Below are 17,248 nucleotides of genomic sequence, written 5' to 3'. Positions count from 1 at the left end.
ACCAGGCTCCTCTGTCCATGGGATTCTCCAGGCAAGAATATTGGAGTAGGTTGCCGTTTTCTCCTCCAGAGGACCTTCCTGACCCAGGGATCGAACCTGTATCTCCTGCATTGGCAGGTGAATTCTTTACCACTGCACCACCGGGGAAGCCCATAAATGAATGTAGAGCCGCTGAAATCAAGAAGCATGGGTCTTTATGCCACCTGCCTGCTCGTGGGCAAGTCGCTCTCCCTTCCTGGACCTCAGTTTCCTCATTTAAAAATAAGTTGGATTGGGACTTCCCTGGCCGTTGACTTTGCCTTCCAGTGCGGAAGGTGTGGGTTCAATCCTTGATTGGAGAGCTAAGATCCCACGTGCCTCCTGGCCAAAACACCAAAACAGAAAACAGAAACAATCTTGTAACAAATTCAATAAAGACTTTAAAAATGATCCACATCAAAAAAAATTTTTTTTCTTAAAAAAAAAAAGAATTGGATGAGTTGACCTGCTGTGTCCTGTTTGTACATATTCTGAAATAGTTTCATTTGTTTAGGGGGTACTTTGTTTATCATAGTGTATTACTTTTAAAGGAACCTTTTACTTTGTCAGTAGAAGAGACAGTGTGCCGTGCAGGGGTCTGGGGGTGTAGCCTTTGGAGCCAGATGGAGTGAGTTCAGGTTTCAGCCCTGCTGTTCAGTGTGCAGCCCTGGGCAAGTTGCTCTCCTCTGGGCCTGATGTCCGAAGCAGGGCTGGTATAGTATCTGCCTCCTGGGGTTGTTGTGGGGATTGAATGAGCGACTATCAGGAAATGCAATTAGAACAGTGTCTGGCAGCATCCTGGGAGTGTAGTTGCGATTACTCCCAGCTTTCCTGGTTCGACACCACTGTGATACACAGCTTTCTAGTTTCCCTGGGGGCTGACAGGTCCACATGCTGAGTCCCTGACCTGGGGCATGAATCTTACTTTTGAAGCATCCTGCCTAACTCTTACAAATGGCTTGGACAAAAGTCACATCCGTCAGCAACACAGGAAGGTTCCAGCCTCACTCACCTTTGCTGGTGCTAACTTCAAAACAATCCGAACCTCACCTGGGGCCTGTGCCTAGGTGCATCAGCTAGGAGAGTAACCCTAAGCGTAGCCCTGAGCAATAAGACTTGCATCAAGCCATGGCTAACAAGCAGCCGGCCCGGGTCTGGAGCCCCGAGGAGTCAAAAGTCAGCAGGTTTGATGGCGGGTCCCTAGTCTGTGTTCAGAGCCAGGCTGAGATTCTGAGCAGCCTCTGAGGCTGGTGGAGAACAGGACGAGGCCAGCAAGGCTGGGGGCAGCAGCGGGGTGCCAGCCTGGGCGAGGGTGGCACCCAGACTTGGGCCTGGAATGCGCTGAGTGGACAGGGTGCGTGGCTGCCTCGCCACAGCCGTCGTCTGCCGCACAGAAATGCCTGGCTGGTGCCGGCGACACAACACCCAGCCCATTGTCCCGGCGCCGCTGCAGGGTGACAGGGACAATGCAGCAGCCCCGTCAGAGACCAGCCTGCGCCGGGCCAGGCTGTCTCGATTTAGAAACGGACTCGGTCGATGGAGCATTGTGCTGGCCTTGCAGAAGCTCTGTACTCACGTGGTCCTTTTATCTCTTTTTTTATTTTTGAACATCATATGAATGCTCACGGAACCAATTACCCGGAGGTACATCTCAGCTTTCAGCTCTGGGAAGAGAACAGCAGGGAGTGTTTCCTCTAAGGGAAAGTGAAGGTGGGAAGGACGGGCCTGTCAGTGACTGCATGGAGCCAGCAGTGTAACGTGTATCCTGAAGGCTTCTGAACCCCAGGAGCAGGGGCAGTTTACACGCTGGGCCCGTCCACCCACAGGGCCAGGACCAGATGTCCTAACTCCCTTCCAGGAGGGTCATGTTTATGTACAAGTGTGGTAGTTATATTAATAACAAGAGTTTTACTGTGCCCTTGCCTTACGCCTGGCACTTTGAAGGACTTTCCACATATTGAAATTATTTCTTCTTCACAAGGCCAGTTCTGCCATCATCTGCATTTTATAGATGAGGAGTCTGAGGACTGGGGAAAGTTGGGGAATTTGCTAAAGGTCCCCTGTGCTTGCAGACTGGCCAGGGACCCCGACTCTGCCACTTCAGCCCACTACACGTTTCCCAAAGTCCTCTAGCACCAAGAAGAATGTTCTGAGGCCAACATACCTTTTGGAAGCTACTTTTATAGACTCGCATGACACGTTAAAGGCTCTGAGAAGATCTGCAGGAAACAAACATCTTACATTTATTTTTAAAAATACTGACCTGGTTCTTAATCTTCCTTGATGTTAGAACTTTTTTTTTTTTGAAACTGGAAACTGAACATCATTGCACAGTGTTTCTTTCTTTTTTAAATACTGCTGTGTCAAATGGAAGAGATCATGGGCCTAAGGGGAGTGAGATCCAAGTTGATATTCCAGCTTTATTAACCTTTCGCCCTAGTGAAAGTGAAAGTCGCTCAGTTTTGTCCGACTCTTTGCGTCCCCATGGACTGACTATAACAGTCCACAGAATTCTCTAGGCCAGAATACTGGAGTGGGTAGCCTTTCCGTTCTCCAGGGGATCTTCCCAACACAGGGATCGAATCCAGGTCTCCTGCATTGTAGGCGAATTCTTTACCGGCTAAGCCACAAGGGAAGCCCCTTCGCCCTAGGACCTCGGGCAAGTAACTTTATCCGTAGAAGCTGTTCTCACTTAAAGAGAATGTAGATTCTCACATAGCTGTTGGAAGGATGAAAGAAAAACAAAATGAAAAGGTTTCTCCTTTTAGTGACTGATGAACGCCTATCATCCTTCACAACCCTGATTTTTTTTTTTTAACAAATGTGAATAAAACAGATTTATTGAAAACACGTATAATGCATGTGGCCATTACATTACCCATAGTATAAACTTTTAGAACATATACTTTCAGTACTATGAATTACGATTCCATGCAGAAAAAAAGTCACACACATTATTGCTGAATGAGTGAAATCTAACAGATGTCTCTGATGTTTCTTTGCTTTCCTTCTTGTCAAAAAAAGAGAACACACAAATCTCAGAAAACAAAAGTAGGCCAAAATATGAATAGAAATTTTCCCAAATAGAACACACAGGTGAAAAACAGACACATGAAAAACAAAAATTAACATTAAGACGACCCTGATTTTTTAATCCCATTCTCCTACCAGCCTCAATCAGAATTAATTGCTCCTGTGTTTGTCCTGTAGCTCAAATTCCTTGAATTATAATTAAATGGCCCGAGAAAGTAATCTCAAGGGCAGGGACCATGGCTGCTTTATTTGCATTTCTCGTACCTAGAAAAGTACTAAAACATGCTAAAATGTGAAGAAATAGATCTATTCATGTAGGCTCTAGTCTGTGCCTTATTCTTATTCTAGGACTGCTGCTGCTGCTGCTGCTGCTAAGTCGCTTCAGTCGTGTCCGACTCTGTGCGACCCCATAGACGGCAGCCCACCAGGCTCCCCCATCCCTGGGATTCTCCAGGCAAGAACACCGGAGTGGGTTGCCATTTCCTTCTCCAATGCATGAAAGTGAAAAGTGAAGGTGAAGTCGCTCAGTCATGTCCGACTCCTAGCGACCCCATGGACTGCAGCCTACCACCAGGCTCCTCCATCCATGGGATTTTCCAGGCAAGAGTACTGGAGTGGGGTGCCATTGCCTTCTCTGTATTCTAGGACAAAAGCTAGTAAATGTTCAACAACTGCTCTTCGGGCTGAATTAAGTTGTAGAAGCCATTTACACTCAGGGAGGGGCTTGAAGGTGAATTGGAATTTCCACAGGCTCTTCTTTTGTTTCAGTGGAAAGCAGAGGTGAGAGCTGTTTGGATCAGCGGGGAGAACCTGTGTACCTTGGTGTCAGGAGATTTACAGGGCTGCTGCCCCCGCCTGCAGAGCATCAGTGCTGCCCGCCACTCGGGGACCAGCTTAGATGCCTCATCCCTCTTTGAAAAGGCTGTTTTTATGGGGAGTTTTCGGAGAAGGCAATGGCACCCCACTCCAGTACTCTTACCTGGAAAATCCCATGGACAGAGGGGCCTGGTAGGCTGCAGTCCATGGGATCGCTAAGTCAAAGACTGAGCGACTTCACTTTCACTTTTCACTTTCATGCATTGGAGAAGGACATGGCAACCCACTCCAGTGTTCTTGCCTAGAGAATCCCAGGGAAGGTGGAGCTTGATGGGCTGTCGTCTTTGGGGTCGCACAGAGTCGGACACGACTGAAGCGACTTCTCTAACCTCTATCTCATGGGGAGTTTTATGCTTCTTCAAGCCTGTGGTTTGGCTGTTTATTCTTCTCAGAACCAGAAAGGGCTTTTTGTGCTCATGTGTTTCACCTGGGCCTGGACTCACGCAAGGGGGCTTTCCGGTGATCGAATCCTGTATTGAAAACATAGGGACTTGCCTGGTGGTTCAGTGGCTAAGACTCCATGTTCCCAATACAAGGGGCGTGGGTTTGATGCACGGTTGGGAAACTAGATCCTATATGCCACAACCAAGGTCTGGCACAACCAGATAACACACACACACACACACACACACACACACTAAAGTCCCAAGCTGCCTGTGAATGGTGGTGCCGGGATCCTGTGTGGAGGGGCAGGTGTCATGATGTGTCCAACATGCAGATGAGGAAACTGAGGCTTGGAGGGGTGCCGCCTCAAGCCAAGGATGAGTGTCAAGACAGAAGCCAGGTGATGGGGCTCAGAGGTCATTTTATTCAGGGGAGGGCAGTGGGGAACGTGGCTCTATGCTCTTGCTACCAAGAGGTTAAAAGCTCATGGGAGAAAGAGGAAGATGCCCACACCCTGAGCCCGGCATGTAAATGCAAGTCGCTTTCACAAGTTGAGAGCTCTGCCAGTAGGTTGTGGCTGGGTTCCCGTCACTAAAAAACCCCAGATGGGTCCCAGCCCTGGGCCAGCCAGCCTTGGTGTGGTGCCTGCCTGCCGCCACCCCCCACCCCTGCAGTGGTGGGCCTCCTGATGTCCACACAGTGATTCCTGACACTCACAGCAGACGGTTTCCATGGACTGGGGACATCAGATTAGAGCCGTGCAGGTCTTTACTGAAGGAGCCCAAGCGCTGAGTCCAGAGAGGTCCCCAAGTGTGACCCGCACACCCAGTGGTGCTGTTGAGAAGGCTGCCTGTGCCCTGGACCTCTGAGCCTTTCAGATCTTCCCTCCCTCAGTCTCTTGCCTTGCGGGACCGCCCCCTACCTCTGTCCTTCTCTTGTGGTAGTTTATCCCCAGGACCCTGCCTTTTGAGAGTCCCTCCTAGAACAAGCTCCAGGCTCTCTGTTCTTTCCCCTATGGTGGTTTATCCCCAGGCGCTGAAAAAATGGTTAGGACAAAATTAAGGACTTCCCTGGTGGCTCAGACGGTAAAGCGTCTGTCTACAATGCAGGAGACCCACGTTCGATCCCTGGGTCGGAAAGATCCCCTGGAGAAGGAAATGGCAACCCACTCCAGGACTCTTGCCTGGAAAAATCCCATGGACGGAGGAGCCTGGTAGGCTACAGTCCATGGGGTCGCAAAGAGTTGGACACGACTGAGCGACTTCACTGTGCTTCACTTCGAGTGATGGTTAATCACACAGCTAAGCCTGCTAATTCCCCTGGAGCCCTGGGTGCATGATACATGTTATTACAAAACATTGCAGAGGTTCAGGGTCCTTCTATGTAACATTTCATAGATGTTTTCAGTTTTCATAATTTTAATGGCTGAATACTATTCTGTTCAGTGGATGTGGGGTTGTGTGTGTGTGTGTGTGTGTGTGGTTTTCATCCCCCTGATGAAGACTTGGTGTGGAGTTAAACATGGGTTTGGGTCTCAGCCCCACCCCATGATGTGTGTGACCTTGTGCCAGCTGTTTCACTTCCCTGAGCTTCAGCTTCCTCTGAAAATTGGGGATGATAATATCTAACTCATAGAATTGTAAAAATTAAATAAAATACTGTGTATCCTAAGTGCCTGCCGTGTAGGAACTGTTCAATGTAGGTGCTACTTACTTATTTACTCAACTTTTGTTGAAAAGTGGAAGCAGTCTGGTATTTACTGACAGTGAACATCTGTGAGTATACATGTTGTAATTTTTTTTTAATTCTGTTGAGTTTTTCCTTTGGGAAAAATTCCCAAAAGTGAATATTGCTGAGGAGCAAGAAATACTAACCACTTTTTATGGTTGAGCAATATTCCATTGCATATATGTACCACATCTTCTTTATGTGTGCATATGTTAGTGGATATTCAGATTGTTCCCATGTCCTGGCTATTGTGTAAATGGTGCTGCAGTGAACACTGGGGTACATTTGTCATTTTGAACTATGGTTTTCTCAAGCAGTTATACTCCAAGTTAAAAAAAGAAAGAAATGTTAGCCACAGCTTCAACCAGGCAGAAATTGAAGTCCTAAACTGGATTAATATTTCTTGTCAGTTGATTGATAGCAGGGGCTATTTGGAGGTGTGGATTAAGAAGGATTCTGAGGTTAAGTCTGGACTCAGTGGGGAAAGTGCCGTGACTGGTTTGTGATGTCTGCCGTGGGTACCAGAGGAGAGAGTGGAGCTTGTTCCTGCCTTCTTTTTTTATATATATTTCTTTATCTGGCTGTGTCGGCTCTTACTTGCTGCACTTAGGGTCTTGTTGTGTCATGCAGATTTTTCATTGCAGTGCTTGGGTTTAGTTGCCCCATGGCATGCAGGATTTCAGATCCTTAGCCAGGGATTGAACTCATGTCCCCTGCAGTGCAGGGGACCACTGGACCACCAGGGAAGCCCCCAATTCCCACATTCTTACCACCCTTGATCTTGATGGAGCCTTGTCAGAAATCAGGCAGAGTGGAGTCGGGGCTCTTGTAAATATCCGTGGTCAGTGTTGGACAGTTACCTTGAGTCCACTCGGCATGCCACCACATGCTGCTCTCGTCCTTTGTCCCCTCCTGAGTGAAATAGGGTTGTGTCATTCCTGACCTGTGACAATGATGCAGGTGCCTGCGTTCCCAAACAACCTGCTTGTTTTTCCCTTGTCTGTGATGACTCATGCCGGTTACAGGAACCTTTTCTTTTTTAGTAAATATACCCCACTAGAAGGACTTTTAAAACCTTGGTCTCTGAGACTCTGCAGAATAGTTGTAGGAGGGAAGGTGTAGGGGGCCCAGGAGGGGTTGGCAGGTTTGAAGCTGTGTGTTTTCTTCTGGCCCATGTTCCTTGGAGGGTGCCTTTTCTCTTAGCAAGGTGCAGGCTGCTGGGGACCACTTGCTTTTCTTCAGCACGCCAAGGTCTTTGGTTTATAATTAATCTTCGCCCACTTGGGGAAAAGATACATTATTGTGGCCAGCATGTGTCCCATCCACCCTCTGCCCCATCTCACTGCCTACACACACTGCCCCACCTCACACAGGTGGCAGGGGAGGTACCATCCCCCCATTTTTGCAAGAGTTTGGGATGGGCCTGAAGCCAGCACACAACCTTCTTTTTGAAAGTCATACTCAAATCCCAAAGTTGACATTTCTGTGCTGGTTTCTCTCACTGCTCCTTGGATTCTGGTGTCCAAGGTGGAACTTTGTCCCGTGGGCTCTGGAGGCTCAGGTGCAAACCCAAGGATGGCTGGTGGGGAAAGAGATGGCAGACCCACCATCCAGACCACTTCTTTCATGGAGATGGAGACCAGGGCCTAGAGCCATTGACTGCTTCCTGCAGGGCCTTTTAGAGCCCTCCTGGTTCTTTTTCTCTGCTCTGAGACTATCAGAGGGACCTGTTAGTATCAGATTTTAACTTCCCAGGGCCTCAGAGAGTGTCTGGCATATATAGATGTTTAGTAGGCAGGTGTTAATTGGAAGAATGATTTGCATTAACTCTCGTTATCTTAGGATATGATGAAGGTCACCTCTTTTCCCTGGCGCCACCTTGTAGAAATGGGCATTACTGGCATCACAGGCTTAACTCACTTTTTCTCTCCAGACTTTCCCGGCACCTGTGTTCTCTGTGTAGGGTAGCAACTCATCATGGTCCTTATGTTCTGGGTAGAAGACCAGACACACTTCTGCCCCCACGGACCTCCTCTCTGTCTTCCCATGGCTAATTCTGTCCCCAGCTTTTGAGTGAGCAGCTGGACTTGCTGTCTTCCTTCTGCAAGGGCGAGGAGAGCCTGTGTCACTCTCCTGCTTATTCTGAGAAATTCCCCAGACTTCCCTTCATTAAAAAGTAAACAGTGAGGATGGAGAAGTCAGTGTGGGTGAGGGAAAGGGAACTTAGCCACACCCTATACACTTGCTGTGGAGAAGGCAATGGCACCCCACTCCAGTACTCTTGCCTGGGAAATCCCATGGACGGAGGAGCCCTGTAGGCTGCAGTCCATGGGGTCGCAAAGAGTCAGACACGACTGAGCAACTTCACTTTCACTTTTCACTTTCATGCATTGGAGAAGGAAATGGCAACCCACTCATATTCTTGCCTGGAGAATCCCAGGGACAGGGGAGCCTGGTGGGCTGCCGTCTATGGGGTCACATGACTGAAGCGACTTAGCAGCAGCAGCAGCAGCATACATTTGCTCTGAGCATTTCAGAAAACTTCTTTAGAGCTCACAGACTGCCCTAACAATCTTGAGAATGAAGAAAATCCATGATCTTGTGAAATATTACCTAACCATTCTTGAGCACTTGCTCTGTACTAGGCACACTCATCAGATCCTTACAGGATGTAGGTCCTCTTACCGTCCCCACCTGAGAGAGGAAACTGAGGGTCAGGAGGGTAAGTTTCTGGGGAGGGTCAGGCTGCTGGAAATGCGCATGGGCAGCCGTCTCAGTATGTGGCCCAGGCCACTCCCAGTACATTTTAGGACCGAAGCGGGGGCTTAAACCCAGGCAGTTGGGAGCTATTTAAAACCAAGATGATTTTGGGACTTCTCCGGCAGTCCAGTGGCCAAAGCTCCACTCTCCTGATGCAGGGAAGCTGGGTTCAATCCCTGGTCGGGGAACTAGATTCCACGTACAACTAAGAGCTTGCATGACGCAGCTAAAGAACCCACATACTGCAAAGAAGATCCGAAGATCCCGACTGCTGCAACTAAGACCAGCATAGCCAAATAAATAGTATTTCAAAAGTAATAAAAGTGAGATGATTTAAAACCAAGGATGGGAAACTATAATACGCACTTTTTAGACCAGCCTTGCAAATAGATTCTTGACTGTATATAGAGCACCACTTCCTAATCCTTGTCCTTCTCTAGAGTTGCCCGCCTTGGAAGCAGACCGATGTCCATCCTCTGTCTTTGAAGCATGAGCTTAAATGCTCTTGAGAAACATCCCGGGGACAGAATGTGTCCTGAATTTGCTCAGTGTGTGTCTGCAAGCCATCTAGGAGTCCTGGTTAGCTGGATGAGGTGTCTTCCTTTGAGAAGTCCTGCCCTGGCAGAAAAGGGAGAGACCCTGTCTGCAGGCTGTCAGCCAGGGACACCGAGTTCCCAGACATGACAAAGATCTTTCTAGAACTCTAGGTCACAGTGCCCCCAGGCCAGCCCGTGTTGCTTTGAAGTCCTTGGCATGTGGCTCTGGCAGCCTGAAGAATGTGATGGCTGCTGGCGTGGGAGGGACGCGCAGCCCACCGGGTAGTATGTCGAGGCGAGAGGGCCTATCCCCGGGGCCCCAGTGTGATGCTGCTGTGTTCCCTGGGACGAATCACTCCCCCTCTCTGGGTCTCTTCCTTATTCTCTATCAAATGAGGGGGTGAATGTCAGAGTGTCAAAGGCTCTTTCAGCTCAATACTCCCTCACCCTGACTTTCTTTGGTTAACCAAGGTACACATAGAGGAGAACACATATATCTAAGGTGTACAGTTTGATGAATTTATGAATTCTAAAATTTGGAATTTTTGTACACACCCATGAAACTACCGTCCAGATCAAGACATGGATCCAGCAGCCACCCACTCCTGCCCTGGAAGGCTCTCCTCCCCCCGACCCAGATCAGCTCTGATATTTTATGATTAATGTGTCTGCTTGACTGAGCACATTATTCTTTTTTGTTTTTTTAACTTTTTATTTTATATTGAAGGGTAGCCGATTAACAATGTTGATAGTTTCAGGTGCATGGCAAAGGAACTCAGCCGTACGTATTTCATTATTTATTCTTTCAGCTGCTCTGGTCTCAGCTGCAGCTCACGAGATCTTAAGTCACAACATTCGAACTCGTAGCTGTGGCATGTGGGATCTAGTTTCCTGACCAGGGAACGAACCCAGGTCCCCTGAACTGGGAGCGTGTAGTCTTAGCCACTGGACCACCAGGGAAGTCCCTGAGCACGTTATTCCTTCAGGCTCTTTCCTGTTCTCTCTGGACCTGGACTGCCACTGGCCATGTGTGGCCGCAGAGCGTGGAAAGCCTGGCTTGTCACACTGCTGTGTGCTGAGTGCACTGGCTTTTTGAGATTAAGTATGGAGAACAAAATCACTTGTTTCGGTGTGGCTTCTAGCAAATTTACGATTCCCTATGTGTTAGCGTTGCTCTGGGCCGCGCTGTTTTCCTTTCCGCAAGGACTTGCGCCCTGCCGCTTGCAGCCTCCGTGTGGCCTGCCTCTTCTCCGGGAGGTGTTGGTGGTACCTGGAGGGTGCCAGGGACTGCGGTTGAGAGTCCAGGGTGTGCGCATGGCAGGGCCGGGGCGGGGGGGCCTGCTTTCTGTAGACGTGTTCTTTGTGGTTTTCAGTGTGGGCGAGTCCTTGCAGGCCCCTCAGGTCGTGGGCTTTGCTCCTACATTGAGGTCTGGCTGTCCACAGAATCATTTTTGCTGTTTCTGCCTGTTTTTGAAAGCTGACATTTAAGCCCACTCCCCAGAGATGGTGGCGCCTCCCTTGCCATGTTGAATGCCCGCTCTGTGAGGACCCTGGAAGGAACGGAGGTGGAGAAATGTACAGTCATTTGGGGTTGAGTTTAGGTTGACTCAGACCTTTGGGGGACTTTTTGTGGAGTCCACACCCTGAGGGGATCTCACCTTTTTGAAGCCTCTGCCTTCCACAAACTCCACCCCAACATCCTGTGGTGGGGGAGCCCCTCCAGGCCCGCCAGGACCACCTCTATGTGGCCGGCCACTTCCTGTCTGCCCTCTGGAGGGAGGGGGTTGATTCCAATAGTAGGGACAGATGAGGCTGCTTGTCTCTGTACTTTGGTTCGAAAGAATTGGTTTTGGCAAACGTGTCAAAAAATTTTGGTTTTAAGCATGTCTCAAATTCCCAAATGTATAGGGTTTGAGTTTTATTTTTGCAGTTTGAGACGTAGATTTTTTTTAACGTAATTTTGTTCATTTACATTTATTGTTATACTGTATTTCACTGGGTCCTGCTACCCTGGCTTGCTCCTTTAGCTATGATTCGATTTCCCATACACTTGTGGTTTTAAGGGGGACGGTGCTGTGTCCACTTGCACTGTGGATTTCTTAGACCTTATCAAACCTCTTCTTAATCTAGGTTGTCTAATGGCTAACAGACAGAAGCGCGAGTGTTCTTATTTCTCTAGATAGCCATATATAGCTATCACGGGGCAGAGGAACTTTGGACTTCCTTCTGTAGGCATCTTGAGCTGTGGGGCTTCCTCCTCCGGGTTTGCTCTTCGCCCCTCCCCCTGCTGCTGGGGCTCAGGTTGAGAAACACCTTATTTTTTTCTGGGTTCCCCTTTCTGGCTCTGCCGTTCTGCTGTGTTCACTCTGTGCTGATGACTTACACAGACCCTTAGCAGCACAGCATGGCAGACTGGGAATAGAAAAGGATATTTAGTCATCTGGGCTGATTACACAATGTCTCCAAGTCCAGCCCGTGGAACTTATCTTTAAAAACAAAAAAAAAAGCTAATATACTGAAGGAGGATAACCGAGAAAATGTGTGAGGCTGCACCTGGCACCTATTAGTTGCTTGATAAACATTAACCTCCCCTTTCCTCCTTCCTGTTAGTATTCTTGGTGGCTTGGCATGTTTTGTCTTAATATTGTGCAACTTGCCCTTGAGGTTGTCTCTGGTTTATTCTTTTTTGTTTCTTTCTCCCTCTTTTAAAAATCGAGGTGAAACTCACATACCATAAAATTAACCACCATTAAAGACTATACAATTCAGTGGCATTTAGTACCTCCACAGTGTTGTACAGACTACCTGTATCCAGTTCCAAAATACTTTCATCACTCCTAAAGGAGATGGTGACACTTTTAAGAAGGCCAGCTTCAGGACTTCCATCGTGGTGCAGGGGAAAGGAATCCGTCTGCGAATGCGGAGGGCGTGGGTTTGATCCCTGGTCCAGGAAGATTCCACTTGCTGTGGAGCAACTAAGTCCCTGCGCCCCAGCTACTGAGCCTGTGCGCCTAGAGCCTGTGCTCTGCAACGAGAGGAGCCACCGCAGTGAGAAGCCCGTGCCCAGCAACGAGGACCCAGTGCAGCCAAAAGTAAAATAATACAAAAGTAAAATAAAAAGAAGAAGGCCAGCTTTAGAGTCAGCTGTACCTGCTAGCCATGTGACTTTGGGCAACTGTCGTTATCTCCAGCCTTTGTTTTGTCATCTTCACAATGGAAATAATATTGATTATTAATATATTACAGGATTTGTTTTTAAAGCAGCTTTATTATGATATAATTTACACAGCACAAAATTAACTCACCCTAAGTCTCCAGTTCAGTTATTTTTAGTAAATTTACAGGGTTGTGCAACTATTATTGCCATTCAATTTCCGAGCATTTCCATCTTTTTCTGCTCCAGTCTCTAGCTCCTTTTGTCTCTCTGGGTTTGCCTTTTCTAGACCTTTCATATAAACGGAATCACACAATATGTGGTCTTTCACATCTGGCTTCTCTCACTGAGCGTAATGGTTCGTTCTTTTTTTTTGGAGCATAATGGTTTTAAGGTTCATCCCTGTTGTAGCCTGAATCAGCACCTCACTCCTTTTTATGACTAATATTCCATTGGAGAAGGCAATGGCAACCCACTCCAGTACTCTTGCCTGGAAAATCCCATGGGCAGAGGAGCCTGGTAGGCTACAGTCTGTGGGGTCGTTAAGAGTCGGACCTGACAGCGACTTCACTTTCACTTTTCACTTTCATGCATTGGAGAAGGCAATGGCAACCCACTCCAGTACTCTTGCCTGGAGAATCCCAGGGACGGGGGAGCCTGGTGGGCCGCCGTCTGTGGGGTCGCACAGAGTCGGACATGACTGAAACGACTTAGCAGCAGCAGCAGCAGCATTCCATCATATGGATAGACCCTATTTTGTTTACCCTTTCATGTGTTGATGGGCATTTGAGTAGTTTCCACTTTTTGACTGTTATGAATAACGTTGCCATGAATGTTTGTGATTACAAGTGTTTGTGTGGACATATGCTTTCATTTCTGTTGGGTAGCTACCTGGGAGTAGAATCGCCGAGTCATGCTAAAAGGTTTTAAGAATTAAGTTTGTTAATGTGTGGAACTGCCTGGTCACTTAGGCCCTTTGTATACAGTGGTCACTGTTTACATTATTTCCTCACGGACTCTTTTTTTTAACGTGGATGATGTTCTGGCCTTCAGACGTGTTATTCGTATATTGGTAACTTCTCCGTATTCTTACCTGTCACCATCCTGACATTTTCCTTATGGAAGTTTTATAATGCATGTATTCAAATACCTGTTGACTCTTCATGGCTTAGATCACCCGCTTCACTCATTCAAGCCACACACATTTGCGAGCACCTCGTGTGTGCTGGGTCTTCGGGCTTTTATGGTGGACACATGCATACCACAGCAGCTATGGCCGTTTGGCTCATCACCACAGCCCCATCTCATGGCACCGTGTTTGTTGAGTGAATGCAAGCAGTTCCTCCACCTTCATGTAACTGAGTGTGGCTGGAGAGCCCTGTACAGCCTTCACTGCACCCAGTGTCTGGGCTGATCACTCAGACCTAGGACCAGAGGCCTCACTTCACAGGAGTGTCTGAAGCGACCTTGTACCAGCTGACGACAGCCAGTCATGAGTCTCTTCCCAGCTCCACTTACAAGCCCCCGTTGGTAGTTTGTAATCAGCCAATGTGGGGAGATTTATGCCAGCCTTGGAAATGGGTGGAAGGCTACCATCCACCCCTAACCCCTTCTGTGAGAGAGCCTGGTATTAAACATTGGCCAGTAGACCAGCCTACCTTTCCAACCTCCTCTTCTGTTATTCTCCTAACAAGATGGGTTTTCAGATGAGGAAGTGGAGGCACGGAGCGTTGAAGGAACTTGCTCAAGGCCACACAGTTGGAAAACGACAGAGCCAGAATCTGAACCCAGACCTGACCCTGGCCTTTCTGCGTGCTCTCGGGATCTCTGATTTCCTGGTCTCTGGCCACGTTTTTGTTTTATCCCTCTGCAGAACCGTTCTGCCCCCAGATTTTCGTTTTGATCATTTCTTAGTATTTTAGTTGCCAAGACTTCCTGGTGTGTTGCCTGAGCAACACTCACATCCCGTCCCCTCTCTTTTAACGGGAACTCTGTGTTTTGTTTTGTTCCTGCAGAATTTCGCCAAAGAGTTTGTGATCAGTGATCGGAAGGAGCTGGAGGAAGATTTCATCAAGAATGAGCTCAAGAAGGCGGGTGGAGCCAATTACGATGCCCAGACGGAGTAACCCCCCCGCACACCCCGCCCCTTGCCAAAGTCATCTGCCTGCTCCCCAGGGGAGGGGGCCACAGCCTCAGCTACCAGCCCACCAGCCCACCAGGGAGAGGAGACTCGATGAGAGGCGACGCCCACCACCCCGTCCAAAATCCAGCTCCCCTCCCCACTTCCCTTGTGCACCTGCTGTGTCCTAGACCCTGAAGCTCATTGAACATCTTTCTTTTCTCTTTTATTCTTTCTCCCCTCCCTTCTTTCTTATTCTAAAGAAAAATCATTTTGATGCCAAGGTCACGCACATCATCAGATCAGAGGCGCCTCCTGCGGTGACCCTTTCCTGATATTTCTCTGACGCACAAGCAGCCTGTCCGGCTTCACCCACCAACCTGGGTGCATCTGGCACCTGGGTCACGCTGCTATCTCGGTTCTCCTTGGCGCCTGCCTGCTTCCCGCTGAGGCAACGGCTGTGCCGGGAGCCGTGCCCTCAACAGCGGCCTTTACAAGCACACATGCATCCCGCTGGCCAGGCTCATGCTCCTGAGAGTCGCTCCAGGGTCCCCCCCCATCCCCCCCATTCCAAGTTGCCTAAGCTCCATGCCCATCCGAGATGGTGCTCGATGGAGAGAAGCGCAGGCCTGACTCAGACCAGAAGAGAAGAGAGAATATTTGCCTTAAAAGTTGCCTGGCTTTGCCATCGGTCTGAAGTGGCCCGTTCCCACCCTCTTGATGGAAATCTCACGATGTTGTGGAGTGGGGGGCAAAGGTCTAAGTCCAGATTCAACAGGAGGAGTCTTTCAGGGGTCACGTCCAGGGCTCTCCAAGTGATGAGGATGTTAGGGAGAGAGGCCCGGGGTGTGGGATGGGAACTGAGGTCCAGCCAGTCAGCAAACAGAGCAGGGGACAGAGCGTGTGCGGCGGGAGCCCCGCCCTCGAGGGACCAGAGAGTCTGTGGGTGTAATCCTCGGTGGCATCAGAGCGGCCCAAGGATTTCCTTTTTTGTCAAAGAAAGATGCGATTGGCTTGGTTGTTCATGAGCACGTTTGGTAGCGTTCTTTTTCTCTTTTCCTTGCTCATTTCGTTGGGGGAAGTCTGTGCTGCGTTGGGGTCGTCAAGAGCATCCACACTCAAAATGGTTTACAGAAATAAACAGTTTTTTTGTTTTTCAAAAAACAAGGCTGTGTGATTGGTGTTATAAAGCTTCTCTCTTTCCTGGAAAAACGAAGGCGGTTGTCGTTTCAGATTTTAATTGGCCTTCACAGAGCTATTGGGGGCTGGTTGTATTCATATTCCATACCTTGTTCGATTTTAGCAATAACCGTAAGAAGTTGGTGCCGTTTGGGATTTCTCTGGGAGTCCAGTGGTTAGGACTCTTGAATTCCTAGTGCAGGGGGCATGGGTTTGAGTCCTGGTTGGGGAACTAAGACCCCACATGCCATACATGGTGTGGCCAAAAAAAAAAAAAGTTGCTGTTTGCATCCCCATTTTATGGAAATCGAGGCTCAGAGAGACTCAGTGATTCACCTGTGGCCTCCCAGCTGGCAGGTGGGAGAGCTGGGATTCGAACCTGAGTCTCTGGGTGGCCCTGGTGCTGTGGCTCAGGACCGGAGCGGGGGAGGCCCAACCCCGAAATAGTGATGAGACAGTGGGATTGTGACATGTCTTGTGTGGTCAGACCCCTCCACTCTGTGGATTCAGGGAAAGCTGTGAGAAGGCATCCCCCTTCAGCTGGGCTATGACATGCTTTCTGAGATTGAGCTTCAAAACGAGATTTCCAGCATGCCAGCCCTGCTGGGAGTGCAGAAGCAGGCCAGAAGAGTTTCAGATGCACAGCCTGCTTTGGAGGAGCTGTGAGTGGGGCGGGGAGACCAGGAAGGAATCCTGCAAGATGTGGGCAAGGCCCGAGGCAGCCCAGGGCCCGTCCTCAGCCAGGCTCCTCTGCTCACGGCTGGGCGACATTGGGCAGGTTGGTTAACCTCTCTGAGCCTCAGCTTCCTTATCCGTGAAATCATTAAGGAGCAGTGAGGATTATGAGGATGTCTGGCAGGGCTCGGTCATCATCCCATCAGGCCTGCCACTCAGTCTTGACAGCTCTGGGTGCCCTAGTTTTTCCTAAACGTAGAACAGAGGGAGCCAAAGTAGGTCTCCGGCTTCCTGGCTTTTAGCGCTGGTCAGAGAGCTTGGATAATTACACATGTAGATAAGCCCCCTCAGGAAGAAAATTATAAAGGCACTAGGGCTGGTTAGGGGCATCAAGGAGGGCTTCTCTGAAGAGGTAACATCTGAGGTGTGAAGGGGAGGAGGGAAGCCGGCTAAGGGGTCTGGGGAAAAGGAGACCTGGGACAAAGCCTCCTGGGGGATGTTTGCCAAGAAGGGCAGAGAGGGTGGAGCTGGGTTTATGCATCAGGGAGCTGGGGTTTTAGTTGATAACTGCAGCTCAGGCCTTTGCTGGGATTTCAGAACTTGGCTGATGGGATCTTGATGTCCTCAAGGGCAGAGAGACCTTGCCTTTATGTCGTTGAGAGTGAAAGTGTTGGTCACTCAGTTGTGTCTGACTGTTTGCAACCCCATGGAGTGTAGCCCACCAGGCTCCTCTGTACATGGGATTCTCCAGACAAGAATGCTGGAGTGGGTTGCCATTCCCTTCTC

The 17,248-nt window shown here is 49.1% G+C and overlaps 1 protein-coding gene across 1 annotated transcript in view; it reads left to right on the top strand.

Annotated features, from left to right (window-relative positions):
• Positions 1-15,775, top strand: part of COTL1 (coactosin like F-actin binding protein 1) — a 44,376-nt gene extending 28,601 nt beyond the window's left edge. The window contains exon 4 of the mRNA XM_070770396.1: positions 14,505-15,775. Within this exon, the coding sequence (XP_070626497.1) occupies positions 14,505-14,615 (111 nt within the window). The 3' untranslated portion in view covers positions 14,616-15,775. The remainder of the gene's footprint in view (positions 1-14,504) is intronic.
• The last annotated feature ends 1,473 nt before the right edge of the window (positions 15,776-17,248 follow it).

This window comes from Bos indicus, chromosome 18 (assembly GCF_029378745.1).
Source record: "Bos indicus isolate NIAB-ARS_2022 breed Sahiwal x Tharparkar chromosome 18, NIAB-ARS_B.indTharparkar_mat_pri_1.0, whole genome shotgun sequence".
Taxonomy (NCBI): domain Eukaryota; kingdom Metazoa; phylum Chordata; class Mammalia; order Artiodactyla; family Bovidae; genus Bos; species Bos indicus.
This window is presented reverse-complemented; position numbering and strand designations above follow the sequence as displayed.